Source organism: Rhinoderma darwinii, chromosome 3, assembly GCF_050947455.1.
Source record: "Rhinoderma darwinii isolate aRhiDar2 chromosome 3, aRhiDar2.hap1, whole genome shotgun sequence".
NCBI lineage: Eukaryota > Metazoa > Chordata > Amphibia > Anura > Rhinodermatidae > Rhinoderma > Rhinoderma darwinii.
The window spans coordinates 403,614,166-403,637,066 of record NC_134689.1 but is presented as its reverse complement, the minus strand read 5'-3'; the positions used below and the strand labels follow the sequence as shown (position 1 = coordinate 403,637,066).

Genomic DNA, 22,901 nt, shown 5'->3' with positions numbered 1-22,901 from the left:
TAGATAGATAGATAGATAGATAGATATTAGATAGATAGATAGATAGATAGATAGATAGATAGATAGATAGATAGATAGATAGATAGATAGATAGATAGATAGATAGATAGATAGATAGATAGATAGATAGATAGATAGATAGATAGATATTAGATAGATAGATATTAGATAGATAGATAGATAGATAGATAGATAGATAGATAGATAGATAGATAGATAGATAGATAGATAGATAGATAGATAGATAGATAGATAGATATTACATAGATAGATAGATATTACATAGATAGATAGATAGATATTACATAGATAGATAGATAGATAGATAGATAGATAGATAGATAGATAGATAGATAGATAGATAGATAGATAGATAGATAGATAGATAGATAGATAGATAGATAGATAAAAATTCACTATCCATACCCCTGTCACAGTCCATATCGCAGTCCCTACCCCCAATAGTCCAAATGGTGAAAATTATAATAAGTTATCTATATGCTTCCCTGTGGGCATCTTTCTCACATACTGTAGATCTCCAATCTCTGTCGGGAAGGTAGGAATCCTCCGGGCCTACAGCTCTGTCTGCAGGAACAGACTCGGCAAGCACTGCTCCTCCCCTTTACATAAGCCCCACCCTTCAGTCAGTTCTCAGCCAAAATGGAGATTTGGAAAGAGATAAATCTTAGTTTTCTCTGCAAGATTTCTTCAAGTCTGTTTATATCTAGAGCTTGCAGACGGACAGATAGATAAATGTCTGTACTGTACTTGCTTTGTTGCTCCTTAGTTTCTAAGTCTAGTGTCCCTTTAAGTAGTGGGTGCTATAAGTTGTGGTCAATGGAGCGGGTTCCTCGATTAAGACCTCTTTCTAGAACCCAGAGAAGAGAACTGAAGCTGTCGAACTCCTGTTCCCAAATTAGCTGTTCACCGTTAGACCTACTTAAAGGGGTTCTCCGATTTGGACAATGCTTACTTTTTAGAAGGGTTCTTTAACAATAAGTTGATCACAAAGTGTACCTCTACTGAGACCTCCAGAGATCAGCTGTGATCTGTTGGGAAAGCTGGCAGTAAGTGTTTAATTTTCCTGCAGCACCACCACAGGAGAAATTAATCATTACACAGTACCTATTAATTTCAAAGGATTGTCAGTGTAATGCAGGACAGGACAGGTCCTCCAGAACGAGAGACACTCTTTGTAACTGCTCTCCACTTTGGCCAAGAGATGCGGATCCTAAAAGAGGACCACCTCAGATTTCCCTAATAGGGGTTTTCCAAACTGTAATTAAGGGGGTTGTTTAAAGTGGACAAGCTTTTTGAAGATTTAGGAATATAAATTGGTCTGTTAGTCCTTGGGATTAATTTATAATGCCTCGGCATGTTTTTAGATATTTAGTGACCGTGCCGAGATCGGGTTGGTGGTTTGAGGTGACAATGTTCCTACTAGAACCTTGTTGTCTGAGGTCCCAAATAAGCTATAGCACCCAAAGGTGCCGTGGACAATACATTGAATGAAGACTTCAGACCAAGCTAAGTCAGGAGCCTCCTTCTTGTCATTTCACCTTCATTGCCTTCTCTCGAATGACACCCCGTCAGTTCCTCTTCTGCCTCTCAGTGTTTTTCCTCTCCTCCCGCTCATCCTTGCTCTGTCTCTGCTCCCCCTCCCTTTGCTCCCTGTCCAGCTATTTCATTCATTTCATTAGCCAAGTAGGGGACCTGCTACGCTTCCCCTATTAGTGAAGCATTCGCAGAGGCCTCCGTTTGACAGCTTGCTGCTCATAGACCCGTCTCTGGCCTACAACACAACACAGATACCTTCTCCATCATAGAGGGTTGGCCTGGAATCCATGCAAGGTCTTGTATATGTTTCATGGGCATTGACAGGCCTCTCTCTTATCTGTGAATAATTTCCTGTTCCTTAACAAGCTGCTGTTTTCTATCATTCTTCTAATTGCCATATGTCTACGTGTCTTCTCTACTACAACAACGAGTAACAGTGGGCACTAATGACTCTCTGGCTTCTACGTTATAACCCTCAACATGCGTGCCCAGGTCTTGGTGTAGGACTGACGGGAAGAATTTTATTGACCTAATGAAACCATACGGAGAGATTGCTCTTAAATCTTTTAGACCTTTTCCTTTTATTTGGGGGGGGGGGGGGGGTGATTGCAATTTAATGGCTTCATCTTTTTTCTCCCATTGGCTCCTACATTTGCTTCTAGGGGCTGTCATCTGGGCAGGCACCCTTTAGAACTAGTGACTGCAAAAATGCCAGTTGATCAATTACCAATCAAGGGGTTGCAATGTAGCTTTGTATGCTCCCGGTCATCTCAGTATGGGGTGCGGAGGTGGCAGATGCGCCTGGTGCTTGGGAGGTCCCAATGGACACTCTGCCACATAGGAAGACACATTGATACATGGTGGGTAGGGGGCCCTGTTACAGATGGGCACAGGAGCTTTAAGTTAAGTCTCTGAATGGCACCCTTGACTCTTCTAGAAACACAAAGTCAAGAGAGTTGGGATTACTTCTTCTTTTTGGAGGTCATTTATTGAGTGCCATTGCACCCAATATATATGTACCCTGATCTAAACTACCTCCGAAATTCTGTACCAGCCTTGAAACACAACTATGTAAATGACATATCCAATCCAAAGTATTAATAAGGGGATATATTATAGCTTGCCACATATGCCCCCATGCCCCCTCAGCTGAGGAGGGTCACATGACACCATTGATTCGTCAAAGAAACAGAGTCCTTCTTCTAGGAAATATTCTGAGTGGAGCTTAGTTCTTCTGCCCTTATGAATGGTTTAACGGTCACCGCTCCCCGCCGCCTTACACTTACTGGATCCCGTCGTCTTCTGGCTCCTGGCCGGCGCCACTCCTCTTCTCCGATCTCTGTTACTGGAGTCCTCCCATGCCGCTGACGCTCAACTTCTTGCCTGGCTCCTGTGACTCCTAGTGTCCACCCAGCTTTACCGGGGTATAAAGGGGCCTTCCTTTCCTGACTAATAAGGTTCATCCTGGTTAGTCTGTGCTTGACCTCTGCTTGTACCTTTGACTATTCTTGCCTTCCGCTTGCCCTGACCTCTTGCTTGTGACCCGTGAAAAACTTCTGCCGCATGTCCTGACCTTTTGCTCGACCAACTATGAGTACCCGTTTGCCACCTGCCCTGACTTCTGCTAAACCTGACCCTGAACCGTGTCTACTGATTTTATACTACGCCTGTTGACGTAGGCCGATACCCTCGGTCACTACTCTGGGGGTAATGACCTGAGGTTCCCCAGCAGCGAAGTCCAGATCTCGGTATAGAATTTAAAGGGTGAATACTTGGGGCCCCCTTAGACTCCGCTCCCAGGTTTAGCCCCACGTCAAATCCCTAGGTGACACAGTGGGTTCACGCTATCCTCTGAAGGCCCCTTATCTAAATGGAAACTTTCCTGGTGACAGTTTCCCTTTAATAGCTCCGTCCTGAATTCTGTACAACCCTTGAATCGCATACATGTAAATGACAATCCTAAACGACAAGGTCTGTACACTCAGCGAGCAGTGAGGCGTATACGGCGCTAGTGTGTATATATATATGCATGTTTATTGAAACGTTATCTGCGAGCTCGCTCAAAATAGACAAGAGACAGCTGCAGGATATGTCTTGCTCCCAGTCTTTTTCTATTTATCCCCCCACCACTACCAAGTGAAGCTGACAGCGAAAACATTCAAGGGTGGCTGAGGGGTAACCTGGGTCATCGCTTGTCAGAAATCACACACCGTAAGATGACCACCACTTGGGGACATCAAAAGGAGATTCCTATGTAGTCAAGGGGTGTACATTAGACTATCAATGGATTTACCCTGCAGATAATATTAAAACAAACTTTTGTATATACTTTCTATACTATAGCACTGTTTTTTTTTGTTTTATTATAGCCCTCGAAAGAATATTCAAAGTCAACTTGGAATTATGAAATATCAATGTCGTAGACCTAAAGTCATTCGCTTTTTATACGGTCAGGGAGCAGTCTAGTGACTTGTAATATCTGTATAATTAATATATTTGGGTCAGAGGCGTAACTTGTAGCAAAATCTGTAACAGGGCCCCCACCTACAACCATGTGCCATTTATAATACTGGTGCCTTCTTATGGGGCAGAGGGTTTTTGGGCCCCCTCAGGCACCAGGGTCCAGGCTTAATTGCTACCTCTGCACCCCCTAGAGCTATGCCCCTGATTGGGGCATGCAAAATCATAAAAATAATAATAAAATCAATAAAATACTATTAGAATAATATAATACCTATAATAATACATACAATTCCTTTAATCCGGTATCATTGGGATCTGAAAGGTACAGGAATATGAGACACCCTTCTCTGAGCTAGAACAAGGAGCTACAAAGTAAGTGTTTACCGGTCTGTCCATGTATTACATGGTCAGCCATTGATTTTAATGGTCGCCATGTAATACTACATATGTGACTAAACAAAACTTACCCCTTCGCAGGATCACCGGGGTAGCTGTCTTAAGGGAGGAGGCAAGTCTTCACTAAAACTATTATAACATGTAAATCGAACATAATGTCATAAAACACTAGTGGTGGTCCTGGAAGGTGGGACCTTCCCCGATCTTGAGAATTTGGAGGTTCCGTTCCCCATTGAACGGTGCAAGGTCACTCTCCGTTGAAAGGAATGCAAGTTGCATGAATGTCCAAGTATTTCCTCCAGCAGCTGGGACTCACCAACTGGTAGCTATTGCACAGTTCACGTTGGGTGACGTAACAGACCGTAGAATTTGTAAGATATCAAGTCGTAAATTATTTCAAAGACTGCAAAGGATCCATGTTGCATTGTATCTATCATGAAGCCTTGCCTTGGATTCCAACCATAGTGCTATCTCTGTGGAATCTGTTTGTCGCTTCCATGTTCACGTGAGTGGGTGGGCACTCAGGTCTCTTCCCACAGTGCAAAAATATAGTAGTAGGCTCATAGGCATCCAACTTTGGTGTAGTGTATAGTTTATGCTCTATATAGTCTCTCATTTATCTCAAATATCCATTCAACATATCACGATAAATCAACATCACGTTTGACAGTTGTGGAAAACCGGGCAACATAACCATTACCATCTGTTCAAAATTTTCCGTGGACCTTGATAAAGGGCACCCCGGCACACACCAGTCCTGTGAACTATGATAAGAGAGGCCCCCTACATTCTCCTCCCTTCACTTTACACTCCCCCTGTCTCTATCTCTTTCCATAAACCTTCTGTAACTCCGTCTCACACTGCCTGTTGATGGTGAGGTCACAGCTGTTACAGGGTTCCTGAGGGTAAGAGAGAGACACACAAGGTGGAAGAGAAGAAGGGACAAAAGACTTAAAGAGAGGATTAGAAGGTGAGAAAATGTTGTAGTTGAAGGATATAGAAGCTGAGGAGCAACTGAGCAACCTTCAGTCTTGGTCTCCTTCGGTTAAAATTTTTGAATCACTTATTGGCTTTGTCAATATTTTCTCAGGTTGTCCATCGTCGTTTTTGTCTTTTCGAGAGTGCTCTGCTGCCCTACGTCCTTTTCTTTCCTTATCTGTCTCCTTGCAAAAATGTCTCCCTCCTTATCTCTCAGCCACTGTTGTGTTTCTTAGAAATTGTCCGCTTTCCAAATTGTTGCATATTTTTTTCTTCTCTACTTATTTCCTGTTTAATTTTGTTTACGTCGTTCATAACTTGAGTGACTCCTTTTGTAACGTAGAATTTTTGTGTTTTTCTTCTTCCCCTTCATTTTCTCAGGTAATTTCAGTGAGAACCAGTCATGCAGTTCTTGTCTTTTACACTGTTTGGTTTCTGCACCCTCTCTCTCCTCTTGTCTCATGTCCTTGGTCAAAGTGATTCGGAACTGCTAGTCACCACCCGTTCGGGTAAAGTGAGAGGTACCCGGCTAAATGTCCTCTCAAGCCATGTCACCGGATTTCTAGGAATTCCATTTGCAGAGCCGCCTGTTGACAAGTTAAGATTTCGACGGACAGAACCAAAGAAGCCATGGAGTGACGTCTGGGATGCCACCAGCTACCCTAATGCATGTTACCAATACTTTGACACCATGTATCCTGGTTTCTCAGGGCTGGAAATGTGGAATCCTAATAGGCCCATGAGTGAGGACTGCTTATACCTTAACATCTGGGTCCCTAACCCACACTTAACTAATGCAACAGTCATGGTTTGGATCTATGGTGGTGGCTTCTACAGTGGATCCTCTTCCCTTGATGTCTATGATGGTCGTTATCTATGCCACACAGAAAATGTCATAGTAGTTAGCATGAACTACCGTGTGGGAGCATTTGGGTTTCTGACATTGACACCAGGAAGTGCAGATGCACCAGGGAATGTGGGCTTATTTGACCAACGCCTGGCACTTCAATGGATCCAAGATAACATAGCATTTTTTGGTGGAGATCCTAGAACAGTCACTATTTTTGGAGAGAGCGCTGGGGGTGCCTCTGTTGGCATGCATGTACTCTCTCCAGGTAGTCATCATTTGTTCTCTAAAGGTGTACTGCAGAGCGGTTCTCCAAACACACCATGGGCAACAGTTACACCCCAAGAGAGTCGGCGCCGGGCTGAGCTGTTGGGGAAACTGTTAGACTGTAAGCAGGGAAATGATACAGAGCTGCTTAATTGTCTCCGGACAAACCCACCACAGAAACTTATTGACCATGAGTTTTCTGTTCTTCCAGCACCAAGTGTCTTCCGTTTTGCCTTTGTTCCTGTGGCTGATGGAGACTTTTTCCCAGACGCCCCTGAAACACTAATGAACATGGGCAGGTTTAAACCATGCCCACTGATTGTAGGTGTCAACCAGAATGAAGGTTCCTACTTCCTACTCTATGGAGCACCTGGCTTCAGCAAGAACAATGAGAGCTTAATCACTCGGGAGGAGTTCCTCGGTGGGGTGAAGATGAGTGTCCCTCATGCCAATGACATTGCTCTTGAAGCAGTCGTGATGCAATATACAGACTGGGCAGATGAACATGCTCCAATAAAAAACAGGGAAGCTATAGACCAGCTGGTGGGGGACCACAATGTTATTTGCCCCATGACTCACTTTGCTGGAAAGGTGTCAGAGTTTGGGAACAGAATATATGCTTATTACTTCGACCACAGAGCATCCAACCTCGCTTGGCCGCAATGGATGGGTGTTCCACACGGGTATGAGATTGAGTTTGTCTTTGGTCTTCCTCTGGAGCCAAAACTAAACTACACCAAACAAGAGGCAGACCTGAGTCGGCGGATCTTGCGATACTGGGCCAACTTCGCACGGACTGGGTGAGATTGAACATAGTGAAGTATATCAAAATTAAATACGTAATTGAGATGAAAAAAATACTATGGTCATATTACATGTTCGTTCAATCGTATATGAGGCTTCTAATTCTTTTTATTTCCCTACTAGGGACCCCAACGAGAATATTAATGCCCGCCAAACAAAATGGCCTTTGTACACTGCAACAGAACAAAAGTATTTAGCACTGAATAACAAGCCCAACCAAAACTTGCAGGGAATTAGAGTACAGACATGCACCTTCTGGAACCGTTTCCTCCCGAAACTCCTCAACATCACAGGTATGATCAACTTTGCTAACTTAGACCTTCATATGTCCATGCCAGTCAATGAACATTGACGACTTAAGCAGTTCATTGGCCCGTATAGGTTGAGATTTCCTATAAGATAATTGTATCAATGTTGAGATGGTGGTCATTCCACGTCTTTATCCCAGCCACCACCCTTCCTGCCACCAGTCAGGGACTTTTACAGGACAACTTGACTAGACAAGGTGATGATGGTGCACGTTTACAGAAACTTCTTGTCCAGGTTACGGCACTTCCAAAGTTAATAGCAGAAAAATTACGTAGAAAATCTTAGCGTATATGGCCGGTTGTATTCTGAAATTTCTCCTTCAAATGGTCGTCCATGATCTGATGTCTTTATTCCAGCTCTTCTAAGTCTTCAAAAACATTACTTAACATTTTTGAGTATTCCTGTTTTTATACCATCACAAAAAATTGCACATTTTCTTTCAATGGTTTAAAGAGGCTCTAAAAATATTAGCTGGGAGACTTGTATTGGAGGAACACACCATTGCCTAGGCTTCAGTGCATTGAATAAGGATAATGTGACTTGAAGAGTCCTATAACCTCGTAGACTACTGGAAGAGGAGCTCTTTCTCCCCTTTCCCCTTAGACCGGGCAGGTAGAGCTGTACACAGAGCATTAAGCTTGATAATTGTCAGGCGAACCATCTTTTACATGCAAAGGGCTTAATATTTGAATGAGAAAATGTGTATTTGGTTACTCAATACCTTAGTTACCACTCAAAATCTAACCATTGGCAGACATGGAAAGACTTTTGACAGTATTGATGTCTGTAAATACTGTAAAAATTGGAAGGATCGGACGACAACAGTCTAATATGTATGGCCAGCATACATATGTATGGACATTCTCTCCTCTGCTATTGTCAGTAGTGTAGTCCTGCCTATCTAGTCCCACACAGTACACAAGAACTGTATGCAGTCTTGATAAATAATTCAATTATCTCCAAAATCCTGGAAGAATTGGGTAGGATCTTTCATCAAAGGTCTAATGTCTATGGCTAGCCTGCATTGGGTGTAGACACTATCCATTCGGCTGCCATCAGGATTGCAGTCCTGCCTATCTTGTCTCAAGCAGTCACAAGATTTGCATTCAATCTTGATAGACATTAGTTTATCTGCAAATCCTTTAAAAACTGGTGGGATCCACCAACAAAGCTCTAATGACCGGCTTCCTCTTTCCTTCCCTATTTTCAGGGATGTAATCCTTCCTATTTAGTCTCCAGCAGTAAAATAAACCTCTCATTGATAAAATAGAAAATATGGCCTCTTTATCTTATGTCTCATTGGGTAGAATGAAGCAGCGTTTTGTATCTCTTGCGTAATATTAACATGACTTTCATTAACAATCCTGTACTAACCATATACGATCTAATATTTTTATCTCCTACCTTTCTTCTTATGAATCCTTAGATGACTGCTTCTCCTAATAACCTGCTTTATGGCTTGCTGCACTGGCTGTAAAGACTTTCTACCCCTGCATCTCTTGACCCACTATCTAACATCTCTAGGGGTTTTTCCTAAATTTGTGTCAATCAGGAATGTCATTAATGTCCAATCAAGGAATCTAGCGGTGGCCTTACTAGAAGACATGGGCATACTTACCATAGAGCCAGCCTATGCTGCTGCCATGGGGCCCTTGAAACGTGGGGTCCCAAGCCCTTTTTGCTATGAGCAATGCTACCAAACAAGTGAGATTTATACAGAGAACAGGAAAGGGTTGAGATAGTCATCCTATCCCAAGATGAAGGGCAATGATGGTATCAACTATAACAGGGGCCCCCATCTAGATTTTGGTATAGGGCCCTTTCTCTCTGTATAGAGGTTTGCTTAACTCCCTCTGATGTCTATGAAATGGGATCACACATGTGTGGGCCCCCTCTCCAGTGAACCCCATCACTCTCAAGACCTTTGGTGGTCCCAACCGCGAGGCCACCACCACATAGATGTTTATGGCGTCATTTCTAAGACCCCCCCCCCCCCCTCCCTTGCTTTGTCCGACATCTTGGTAGATTGTATTTCAGTCTTTTCATGCCGGAATTTGTCTTTTATGAAAGTTGGGAGCACTTCTAATCGTTGGAGCCTGGTTTTACTCTTCCCATTAACAACCCCATCATTTATTCTACATCATCTCATCAACTTTTCCTAATCTTTAACATCTGCTCTGTCCTAAATAAAGTTATAATTTATTTTACAGTAATCCAAGATATTTTAGGAATCCTTAACACATGTTATCAGGTCCAGTCCAGATTTCAGCCAAAAACGAAAAGTTCTGATAAATAAAAGTTTTCTACTGATCTTATTCCCCACTATGCAACTATTGCTTACCAATGTCACCCATTGCCTTAGTCTAAAACATTGGTAGTTTAAAATCCACTTACATCAGAGGCTTAGGCTGCTTTTTTTTGTCCCCCATGCTATATACTGCAGCTCCGCTTTTCCATATTGTCTCCTGTGTTTAAGTTCACAAGAATATTGGTGCATGCAGCAAGGATAGAATAATTCTAAACGATAGAAAACAAACATATGTGAAAAAAAGAGGATTATAAAGTAACTTCTGCATGTATACTGCCAAAAATAAGCCACAATAAGAGGCATTCTGATTTCCTTAAAGGGCCGGGTGCACATTAACGTCTGTCACCTTTAGCTCCAGGGGGATTCAATATGTATCCACAATAGTGTGAAACGTCTGTCGTTTTCATTAAATCCTTGTGGGTGACTGCTATAAGGCCTTAAAGGAGAAATATCAGCGATACATATTAAAGCACCTTGACTTTGATGTACATTTTTTTATTTTATTTTTTATAATATTTCTCTTCTGTGTCACGTTATCAGAGTTTAAAAGCTTGAAGTGAGAAAAATTTCTCTGCCTTTGTCCCTATAATATCCCATCCTGTCCCTGTGTATTGGCGGCTCGCTTCTTTCATAGGACTCTAGGCCTTATAGCAATCAATCAGAAATCAGCATGTTGTCTTCCTGCATAAGTTAGGATATGAAAGGTGAGATCTGCTTGGCTGCTATGAATCATCGTGGGCATTTGACAATACTGAGATGCCAGTCCACTGTGCCAAGAAGTGTTGTCATAGGGACATGGACAGGAAGGGGGCTGCAGCCTCAAGTGAGTCGTACATAGCCGTTACTTCACCCAAGGACAAAATTACTTTCGCTCCCCCGGCTCTGTATCTGACCATGGTAGAATTGCTCGTAGTGCCCCCCCCATATGCCTCTTCAACTCCCCCCTAGCTGCACCCCTGTTTTGATCAACTGTTTAAAAAATACTGGAGATATTTGGACAGAATAGGAGAAGCTCTCTCTCTCTTGTAAAGGGCGTATTTGTGGCAATAGAAATATATTATGGAATTGTCGTTAATGCAATTTACCACCATATATGTAGATTCCCCTCCACTATAAAAGGAAATGGTTAAAAGTTTAGAAAAACAGCGCTTCTGGTAATGTGAAACAGAAAATTATTTCTAAATATAACGGTTCATGTTTTCTTTATGATTTTCTATGTAAAGGGGGAGGCTGAGAATATTTTCTTCTTTTTTTTTTATATATATGTAATACTGTGATCTGACATTTGACTTTCTCCCTTATAGCGACCAGATGGCCCTGCTCGAACTGCTCCCGAAACAGCCCCTACTTGCTGCTGCTTACACTCTGTGTGTTCATAGTGCGGCATAAAACGTGATCACGCCATAAAGCGAACCCCCGTTCTCCCATATTCTGAATGGACAATCACTGCTCCTCCTAATCCAGATCATACAGTGATATATGAAAACTATTAACACCCAGATAACATCTCCCAGCATGCATCACTTCCTCATCCATCCATCTGCTCTGCATCTTCTTCCGTTGATCATTTTTCTATTTATACATTCAATAAATTTTTAATTTTTTATACTACATTTCACTTTTCGGCTTTTATTTTATTCATTTTTTTTTTTTTTTTTTACGTTAACCATCTCACTTTCTTAAAATGACTAAAATACTGCACTGAACCATCTGACCCATCAATCAATCTGCATGCTTTCTCCTTTAAGAGATACAGATTTTAACCCCTTGTACTATCATGTTTCTTCTGACCATTAACATACACAGAAAATGAGAGCAGCATCACCTAGTGGCTAGGTAGTAAAGAAGTAAAGAACCAGTCACTGACTGTCCTGTAAAAACGACGTTTTTTTTTTGGGTGTTCTTAGTGAGTGATAATAGTGCCCCCTAGATTTGACTTTCTCTATAATGAAAAGTGGGGGGCATCAAGCTGCAGTGTCTTACAGTACCGCCTATTTGACAATACAATGCTAAATAATCCAGCTCATGGGCAAAAATCAGGAGTGACACAATAGCGCCATTGACTCTGTGCTTCTTTTTCTACAGGAAGAAACATTTCCTACAGCCACCACTAGGGGGAGCTCACTGCACAGATTTATACAGCTCCCAATGAGTTCAATATAAATCCATATGCAGTGAGCACCACCTAGTGGTGGCTGCCGGCAGACAGAATTTTATTATTTACCTCTATTTCTATGCAGGGATTGGAACCTCTGTATCAGACAACAACCCCTTTTTAAGAGTGGTGCCCTTTCCGAGCTGTTCTATGGAGCCCTGTGATGCCCCTGGTTTTTCCTTATAGTGTTACATTGTAACAAACCCATCAGCTGTGTGAGCAGGGTCAGATTAGGAAAGAGTTGAAACCACTAGATTTAGACAGGAAATAGAGAAGGGTTGAGACGAAGTATATTAAACTATGAAACTAATATACGTGACTTCACAGCCCCTTTAAGTTATCGTCGTATAGAATATGGGTGTTTTTTTTTTTGTCGTTTTCCATAGAACTGCAGGTAAACCTATTGCCCCTTTAAAATAAAATGCATGTGATGTGTGACTACAGTTAACTGCAATATCCTGCCCCCGATATATTTTTCTCGCCGCTCGCTTGATCACCGCGTCCACTTCCTTGCTGACCAGGCACAGCGCTGTACATTTAATTGTGGCTGTGCCTGGTACTGCAGCTTACAGTAGCACAGGCTCATTCAAGTGAATAGGACTGAGATGCAATACCAGGCACAGCCACAACCAAACGTATGGCATTGTCCCTGGTACAGCGGCTCCTTCATGCTGCTGATCTGCAAGGGTTCTGGAAATTATACCCCCAACCATTTGATATTGATAGTCCATACCAGGGGTCTCAAACTCGGCTGGGTAAGTGTGCCACATATAGAAAAAATGTGAAGTTGACGGGCCGCATTACTTTCACATTTGGTACATTACAAAATTATTGTTAATTAATTAGTTCTTTTAACTACTATAATAATACTAATTACTATAATACTACATTACTATAACAATACTACGTTACTATAATACTACATTACTATAATACTACATTACTATAATAATAGCGCTACGTTTAAACTTACCGGAAATTTGCGAGATTTCTCCACGTGCTTATTTCAACAATCCACTTTTACAGTTTAAGTGTCACTAAATGCAATCCAGCGGCTCAGTTGGCAGCGTTTGGCAGACACACAAACTGCCACAGTGCCCTCTGTAGATACTGCCACAGTGCCCTCTGTAGATAATGCCACAGTGCCCTCTATAGATACTGCCACAGTGCCCTCTGTAGATAATGCCACAGTGCCCTCTATAGATAATGCCACAGTGCCCTCTGTAGACACTGCCACGGTGCCCGTTGTAGATATTGCAACAGTGCCCTCTGTAGATACTGCCACAGTGCCCTCTGTAGATACTGCCACAGTGCCCTCTGTGGATACTGCCACAGTGCCCTCTGTAGATACTGCCACAGTGCCCTCTGTAGATAATGACACAGTGCCCTCTGTAGATGCTGCCACAGTGCCCTCTGTAGATGCTGCCACAGTGCCCTCTGTAGATGCTGCCACAGTGCCCTCTGTAGATGCTGCCACAGTTCCCTCTATAGATACTGCCACAGTGCTCACTGTAGATAATGCCACAGTGCTCTCTGTAGATAATGCCACACACACCCCTTGTAGATACTGCCACAGACACCCCCAGTAGATAGCTCCATTGGGGCTCCCTCTAGGAGTGGAATCCCCAGCCAGAGCGTTGCCGACGCTTTGGCCATGGATTCCTCTGCTGGAAGAGCCCCTGATGTCACTGTTCATACACAGTGACGTGAGGGGATCCTCCTGGACCGGAATGTGATGTCAGGAGCAACCCCAGAGCCGGTGTTCCAGAGCGGAGCACTAGTATAGGCTCTACTCCGGAAATCTGGGGAAGCAACTGACATCAGTGTCCATATATGGAGAGTGATGTCACGGGCTTGCCCAGAGCTGGAGTCCCGGAGCAGAGCCGCTTCTAGCACACTGCCTGGGATTCCAGCTCTGCTCCTGACATCACTGCTCATATATGGGCAGAGATGTCAGGGGCAACCCCAGAGCTGGAGTCCCAGGCAGAGCGCTACTAGCGCTACTACTGGGACTCCAGCTGTGCTCCTGACATTACTGTCCAGTTCTGGGGAATCCCTAGACATCGCTGTCCATATGTGGACAGCGATGTCAGGTGATACCAGACTCCTGGAGAAGAGCCTATGCTAGCGCTCTGCCCGAGACTCCGCTCTGGGGAAGACCCTGACAAAACTGTCCATATATGGACACCGATGTCAGAGAATACCTATACTAGCGTTCTGCCCAGGACTCAGGCTCTGGGGAAGCCCCAGACATTGCGTGTCCATTCATGGACAGCGATGTTAAGGTATTCCACAGAGTCCCGGAGCAGAGCCTATGCTAGCGGTCTGCCCGGGACTCCGTTCTAGGGAAGACACTGACATTGCGTGTCCATTCATGGACAGCGATGTCAGGGTATTCCACAGAGTCCCGGAGCAGAGCCTATGCTAGCGATCTGCCCGGGATTCCGCTCTGGGGAAGACCCTGACAAAAAAAGCGATGTCAGGGATTTCACAGAGTACTGGAGCAGAGCCGATACTAGCGGCGTTGTGTCCCGCGGGCCGCAGATGACAGCCTCAGGGGCCGAATGCGGCCCGCGGGCCGCGTGCTTGAGACCCCTGGTCTATACTAAGGATATCCATTTTCAAGGGTCCAATCCTTGATCATTGGACCTTTGAAAATGGTTGAAAATGATCATCCACTTTTTTAAATGGCATCTCCCTCTCCAACATAAACATCCCCAGTATATAATATATATGTATATTTTTTGTTAACCTCTTCCTGACATCCACCGTATATATACGGCGGAGGCTGGGAAGGAAAGTATGAAGCAGGCTCACAGCTTGAGCCTGCTCCATTAATTGCGTGTGTTGGCTGTATGATACAACCGACATTTCACTTCAATGAGCGGGATCCCGCTCATTTAACCCCTTAGATGCCGCGGTCAATAGTAATTGCAGCAGCTAAGCCATCAAAAAGTGGCGGGCACTTCTGGCCCATCTCCTCCCCCACACGACGCAATCGCGGAAAGCTGGATAACAATTATAATGGCAGCCATATTGAGTGTAACCCAGCTTTCCCAGCAACTTAGAAATGGGTAAATTTAAAAATTTGATTGCTTGAAGGGGTTTTCTACTTTGGACAATGCCTACTTGTTAGAAGGGTCCATTGACAATAAATTGATCATAAAGTGTTTCCCTGCAAGAACCCCAGTGATCATCTGTAATCTGTGGGGAATCTGTGTCAGTAAGTGTTCAGTTTCCCTACAGCGCCACCACAGGAGTAATGATGCATTACACAGTGTCCATTCATATCAATGTGTTGTAATGCAGGACAGGACAGGTCCTCCAGAGAGAGCGGCGCTCTTTGAAACCGCTCTCTATTCTGGCCAAGAGATAAGGATCCTGAACAGAGGCCCCAGTATTAATTCCCCTAAAAGTGTGTACGAAATAGGTTTTCTAAACTGGACAACCCCTTTAAGGACTTATATATTAAGGGTCTTTTTAAATTTAGGTGGAAATGTATGTTAAGTAAATCACATGCATGTCAAATACCATATTCCTTTCCCACATCAAAGTGACTCTCACTCCTGATTCTATCACCTGCTCTATCCCTACCCTCATGTCCCAATATATTGTGATATGTCCCCTTCCCTCCACAAATCATGACATACCATGTTTCAATTAAAGGTAAACTCCAGTGACAGTCTAGATAATTTAACCCATGCTGTTTGCCAATCCAGCCGTCCGAAAAAAACCGCTGCCTCTGGATTATTTGTTATTCATTGAGAGTTGTAGTTCTCAAGCTGCTGAAAGTCCATATACAGTCTTCACCAACTACCCGTCCGCAGAGCCCCTATCTAACCAAAATGTGGACACCCAGTATCGAAGACAATGGTGGAGTCTGTCCCATCTCCTTCTTGGTCCTTGAGTTGTTAAACTTTTTTTCATGAATTTTTTAGTATCCGATTTTGGAAAAGCTGGGTGATAACCAATATGGCCACCATTACATGAGTTAGCACCCAACTTTACCAGAGTTCAGATGGGCAAAGCTGTTTAATAGTTCAGCGATACATCCCCTGCTCTCATATCAATGCAGAACTTTGACGCTCATGATTTTGGGGAAGCTGGGTGAAAACGATTATAAGCAGGGATACCCTCTCAACTCAGCCTCCTTTTTATGCCTTTTCTTATTCTGTTCTTCCCTCCCTTCCTCTTTCCGGTTTCCACCTCTCCTCCCCTCTACAGATAATGTGGATGAAGCCGAGCGTCAGTGGAAGGTGGAATTCCATCGCTGGAGCGCCTACATGATGCGATGGAAGAACCAGTTTGACCATTACAGCAAGCAGGAGCGCTGCAGCGAGCTGTGACCTCACTGTGACATCACCGAACCAACTCTCCTGCTCTTCTAGCAAAAAAAAAAAGAACTGTGACATCACTATGACATCATCATGACGTCACTGCACAGATTCCTCATATAAGCAGTGAGAGTCGGGGGAGTTTGTAGACACTTGTGTCCTTACCAACCCTTGTGTGATGTCTTAAAGAGCAAGACACACGTAAGGACGTTAACACGATACCACACACGCAAGTCACGTGGTTGTTCCCGTCCCATGTATGTACTGTCCGTCTACCAAAGTCTACCTACCCCGCAACCCTGTGATAGGGGGCATATCCCTGTATGACGCTGTGACCCCCTTGTCCGCATGTCCATCTGTATATAGTGTTCAATGATATAAAGATATAAATATATATATAAATATATATAATATATACATATTTCTAATATATATATGGAGGGAGATTTATGTGTAAACTATTTATTTGTGATGCTGTGAACGTCGCCCCCCACTGCCAGGGGCCTGCGCCTTGTGGCATCTGGCAGAAGAGGGCAAACGTGCCCCCATCCCATAGAATATACTGTACGGCAATACTTAACAGTCTCATAAGCCATCGGATTTCTTCATGTGCCACTTGGATGGTACTGCTGCAACTCTTAAAGGGGAAGTTCACTTTTAAAGCCGCCAGATGTGTCACCCCTTCTGCGACGGAGAGAGCTTAATGGAGAACACATCCTCAGACATAGTCCCCCAGATATGCTCTAGTTAGGAACTATTAGGAACTTTCTACCACTTCAGTTGCCCAGTGAAGTAAACTTCCCCTTTAAATGATAAGTCCCATCATCCTCAGCTGGTTTCTGCAGAAAGCCATAGGTCCCCTAGATCTGCTGGAAGCCATATGTAATTTATGGTCTAGCCCAACCTTTTATGCACTTAATCCCTCACTATCATAAGAAAAATCTGGGAACTATGGTTCTTCAGCTACAGGGGTACTACAATCCCCAGCATTGTTAGTCAAACATGTACAATACTGTATGTGCATTTCCACTACTTCATATACCCAAATGTTTATTCTTTATACATGAAATAGTCGTCCCCCCCCCCCTCCTTATTATGTTGCCCATTGTATAGTTTTTTAAATTTTATTTTGTTACTGTCTGTATTTTATTATTACACGACATCCATAAAAAAAAGAGTCGGGGTCCTTTAAAATTAAGCAAGTGGCTGGTAAATGTTCTCCTCTAACATCCAATCAGATCTCAGCTTTCGGTCTCTAAAATGTGAATTGTTACATTTTTGCCAAATTTAAAGGGAAATTGGATCTAAATGTATCCCATGACATAAGGTAATATCAGTGGAGATTTGGCTGTTCTCAAAATTAATAGGCCATAGTGCCCTGGAGTTCTGCTATAAATCTTATATAGGTCCCTATATACACGATCATGATTGTCACCTGCCCAGATATGCAAATATGACCAAAGCAACCAATTAAAAAATAGCAAATCTCTTATTGGCTGCTGAGGTCTTAATCCAGGTTTGCTCCACCTCCTCGAAAAATTGTTACATGTATAAGGGTCTATGGGGAACCTGGAACAATTGGAGAAAGTGACCCCCAATGACCAATTAGATCTGGGGTTTTTGTGATAGTTTGGAAGGTTTCCGTACTGTTCCATGTGAAATCATGAACTACTGTAAGAATATATTCATAAGATGTGCAGTATTATATTATATGACAGATGAAAAAGATATATACATAGTTTTCAGAGCTATATTTAACTACAATGACTTCACTTCTGCAACAGTTCCACAGAGCGGTCAAGTTCTTGAAGACTAGAGCCACAACCCTAATAACTTGGATCCTCCAAGACTAGTTTGAGAGGTCAACGGTTTGAGATATTTGTCTGGAGAAGGGAAAGACAAAAAAAAAAATGTACTGTTGATAGGGCCAAGATCTGGGAGCCCAAAACCATTGTCCAACCTGGACCCTACTATTAAAAATAAGAAAATTAGGCCTTCCCTTAAATGTGTGCCGATGAGGAACAAGGCTTGTATTTGCATCGTTCAATAAAGAAAATTAACTTATCAGTTTTGTAAAACGCGTCATATTTTATTTGCTTTTGTTTAGTATTTATATTTTTTCCTCTTCTCAATATATGGTGACTCCCCAAGTTTTTACAGCTGTTTCCTAAGTTTCCTCCTCTTCAGCTTCCGCCATATTCTTCATACTCTTCAAATTGTATCTTAACTTTCCTACTCTCCAGGTTCCCTTCATGATGTCCTTCTCTCTCTTCAAACAGTCTCATAACGTTCCTCCTCACCAGGTTCCCCTTGCAATGTTTTCCCGCCCTCAAGGTTCCCCCACCATGTCCTTCATACTCTTCTAATTGTCTCATTACTTTCCTCCCCTCCAGCTTCCCCTCACCATGTTCTTCTCACTTTTCCAATTGTTTCATAACTCTCCTTCTCTCCTGCGCCCCTCACCATTTTCTTCTTATTCTTACAGGTTTTTCATAACTCTTCCCCTCTCCAGGTTCTCTTCGCAATGTTCTTCCCACTCTTCAAATAGTCTCATACCTTTCTTCCTCTCAGTTTCTCTTTCTCATATTCTTCATACTCTTTCAATTGTCTCATAACTTTCTTCCTCTCCTGCTCCCACTCTCTATGTTCTTCTTACATTGGCCTGGTGACTCTCAAGCTCATCCTCTCCCAAGTTCTCTAGAGCCGTTCCTCCCCTGTTGACCTCGTGTTCTTTTTATTCTTTCAGTTCTGCAGTGAATCTCCTGCTTTCCAGTTGTCCCACTCCATGTGCAAGTTCTCTGGTGACTCCTCTCCTCCAGTTGACTTTTTTTTCTGGCTTATCTTATTGTTTTTCTGCTGACCCTAGAAATGTTCCTCTTACTCTTTCAATTGTCTTGTGACTCTGCTCCTACCATATTGGCCCTCTTTATGTTCCTTCCAATGATGGGATGAATCTTCTCTCCTGTTTACTCTATCCATGTCCATATTACCTTCCCTTGTGGTGGTTCTATTTGTCTCTTGCTTGCCCTCTGCATGTTCCTTTTAGTCTTCCATTTCTTTTACCATCTTTTCTCCCCTGCTACTCTTTTGTATGTCATGTGTGCTTCTCCAGTTGACTTCCCATATTTTTGCGACTGACCCTATATGTGAACTTTTCACTCCAATTTCCTGGTGAATCTTCTCTACTGGATCTCCCCACCACACTGCACCTTCTTTTTTCATTTCGCTTTTCCCATCTTCTGATTTCTCGTCCCAACGTCTTCTGATTTTCCTTGTACTATATTTCCTTATTCCTATTTTGTTCTACATTTATCTGCTGTATGTTACGGTCCTCACCCCTCCTCCAAATCTTCTCTTTCTTCTTCTACATGTCTTTTGCTTTCTTTCGCTTCACCCCTATCGTGGTCAAGTATTTCCTATCAATTAATGTATTTGAATTGATTTTTTGTTGCTATCACATCTCCTGCCTAGAGGCGACCTGAACATACATTACTTCCAATACCCGTACACTGGACAGTTGGCAGTGGTGTATCTACCATGAAGGCAGACTACATGACGTCTATGGGGCCCGTAGTGGAAGGGGGCCATAACTGCTTCCTAACACACTATGCGGAATTAGACAACCATTTAATGTATGTGGGGGTGTCCCCGACTTTCCCCTTACAGATGTTGGGGAAAGAAAGATCAGGCATATTGAATTGTAACATGCCCGATCCTTTGTTCTCTCGAAAGATAAACCTCTCTTTTAAGTACACATTCACACTTGGCCGAGTATGGTGGGGGTTTTGGGATGAATAGTTATTGGCAGAATAAAGGTGTATGGACACCTTAACACTTTTGATGCCACCTTCCCCAATAACCAGACCTCTGAATTGTCCCCAATCTCTTGTAATTCATGTTTTAATGAAGATTACAATAATACCTTTGAGAGATCATCTAAAGTTGGCCATACAGATGTAGAGAATTTACAGAATTGTCGTCCATCAGTCGACCTTTTTTCATATAACGACTGATCATGATCGACAAGGACCAACCCTCGAAATCTGTCCGGGATTCTTTTCTTGCTATTTTTTCTTTCGATGGTTGTAAACTTGTCCGACAGACGATATGATAAGCTCATACGCCAACAATTTACGTCATGATATGGGTGTCAGATGGGCGGAACATGAAATACGTGCTCCCGGATGAATATCTCCTCACAAAATCTTGACAATCCCCATGCAGGACATGACTAGGCTGACATCATAAATTAATTCATAAAAACTTTCTCTCCCACGAAAAAATTTACCACAGATAATGATTTCCATTATTTCGTCAAGAATTCGTCCAGAGATCGGCACACATCTGTCACCGTCGTCTGTTTTGTCAATCTACGCTGATCAACTACATTCGGCCCTTTAATATCACTAATGTATGGCCAGCTTAAGTTCAAAGCATCTACATTCAAGGGGCCGTATATTGGACACAGCACCCCCTCGTGGCAAGGAGGATTTACAAACCACAAATTATTATAAGAACACACTTTCCGTCATTATTGAAATGAACTAAATTTATTTACACTCACATACTAATTTAAAGGGAAACTATCAGATGGAGAATGAAACAGGATCTACCTGGAGGGAAAACAGGATGCAAGCTGTTACTTTTCAGAAGAGATCTGTTCATATCCTTAGAAGAAACATCAAAGGAAATAGATTTGTAAGATAATACATCACATAAAAGAATAGGACAGCTGCGTACCAAATCAGTCCTCGTGTTCAGATACTTGCCGCATGGCAGTGTAATCATACTCTGGTCTGGAAACAGCCATGCTGCATTAACATGGGATATTTTCTGCCCTCATCTGGGTGCTAATAAAAACCCAACGCCAACAAAACGTAACCTTACAAAGTATCAGATAATCAGGAATGTACCAGTAGCATAGCTGTAAAGCGAGAGTGCAGTTGAACCTGGCCTCTGTCCTTTAGGGGTCCCAAAAGCCCCCTCTACAACATACAAATTAGTAGGACCATTCAGAGCTATATAGGGCTTGAGACTTCTTTGGGGGTCTAGTAGATATATTACATCGGACCCTTTAGCTTAACCCTTTCCTACTATCTTTGGTTTATTATTTCCTCTATCACGCACATGCTCGGAGTTAAAAGATGTATTTCCAGTTATTTCTTCCGTTTTTTTATGGAGTTGTGCGTCATGGTGCCGTCTATTGAAGTGAATAAAAATCCATTGTGAAGGCGTTTGCATTCTTGGCTTCCAGGGTGTCTGTGGACTGTCATGTGGACGTTCCTAACTCATTGTAGAAGTGCCTTCATGTATGTACTAAATTAGTCACAAGGGAGTGATTATGGGAATACAGTGCACATGACTGACAGACATGGGAAGAATGAAGGCCAGAGGAGGGACGTATTAGTATACACTTCTATGAAGATACATAACTGGATGACTAGAGAACTAAACTCAACTACAAAGGGTTTTAAAAGGGCTCTAAAAGGGAAGTGGCTTTGATGGCTTATGTAAAAGGGCGTGGCCAAATATATTCAGACCCCCTATATTTATATCAGATCTTAAACCAGACCCCTATATTAAAATCAGACCCCAGACCAGACCCCCTAAATCTATTCAGATCCCGGATTAGCCCCCGTAAATATATTCAGACCACTAACTTATATCAGAACCCGGACCACTTAGCCTAATTCAAACCCTAAATCGGCCCCCAAAAAAAAATATTCAGACCAAAGACCAGACTATATACTCACCCTCCTCGCTCCCGAGGCTCTAGTTCAGTTCTGGGTGTTGTTGTTCTAGGACCTGATTCTGTCCATGGTCAGGACATTGTCTGCACCACCGCACGGTATGTCTTGACACTGGTCGGCGTCAGAACCCAATGCAACGGAGCTGAACAAGAACCCGGGAGCGAGGAGGGTAAGTATACAAATCTATTGAATTAATCCAAGATATAATGGCCATTTTTTTTATTTTTGCAGTTCCTGTGCCATATTGTTAGACTCCCTCCATGGAAACTGGGTGAAAACGATATATTACGTGGTGACCGGGTGAGGGAGGCTGAGTCCCGGTGAAATTTAGAAAGTTGACGTGTCTGAGTATTTTGGAGTAGTTCTGTGTACGGCCATAGATTTTATTTTATTTTTCCACATGGTCCTATCAGGGGGGTGCAGTTAAAATAATATTATTGATGCTCTCCCCAAAAATACTGTTGGCCATCTAATGCCAGGTCAGACATGGTGAACGTTTGGAGCTTTGCCTGTTTTTAGCAATGTCCTATAACTCCATGATTGATATTTGGTGGTTTTAGACTAACATGTAGTCTTTGTATCAAATTTCATGTGTTCAAAGTCAAAGAGAATAATAGATTCGTCCAGTTCTATGACTATTGGTAAAACTCAAAACATGGAACAGGTGGCAGCACTTCCATTCGAGAAAGTATATTAAAGAGAACCTGTCACCTCTCCTGACATGTCTTCTTTA

The 22,901-nt window shown here is 42.8% G+C and overlaps 1 protein-coding gene across 4 annotated transcripts in view; it reads left to right on the top strand.

Moving 5' to 3' along the window:
- ACHE (acetylcholinesterase (Yt blood group)) overlaps positions 1-18,485 on the top strand; it is a 74,877-nt gene extending 56,392 nt beyond the window's left edge. For 2 of the 4 annotated variants that reach the window (XM_075859186.1, XM_075859184.1), the window contains exons 2-4: positions 5,776-7,308; positions 7,436-7,605; positions 16,309-18,485. In XM_075859186.1, coding sequence (XP_075715301.1) covers positions 5,798-7,308; positions 7,436-7,605; positions 16,309-16,430 — 1,803 coding nt within the window. In that variant the 5' untranslated portion in view covers positions 5,776-5,797 and the 3' untranslated portion in view covers positions 16,431-18,485. Of the gene's footprint in view, positions 1-5,307; positions 5,387-5,775; positions 7,309-7,435; positions 7,606-11,233; positions 11,518-16,308 lie in introns of those variants that run through there. The other 2 variants (XM_075859187.1, XM_075859188.1) reach the window with 2 other exon arrangements.
- The last annotated feature ends 4,416 nt before the right edge of the window (positions 18,486-22,901 follow it).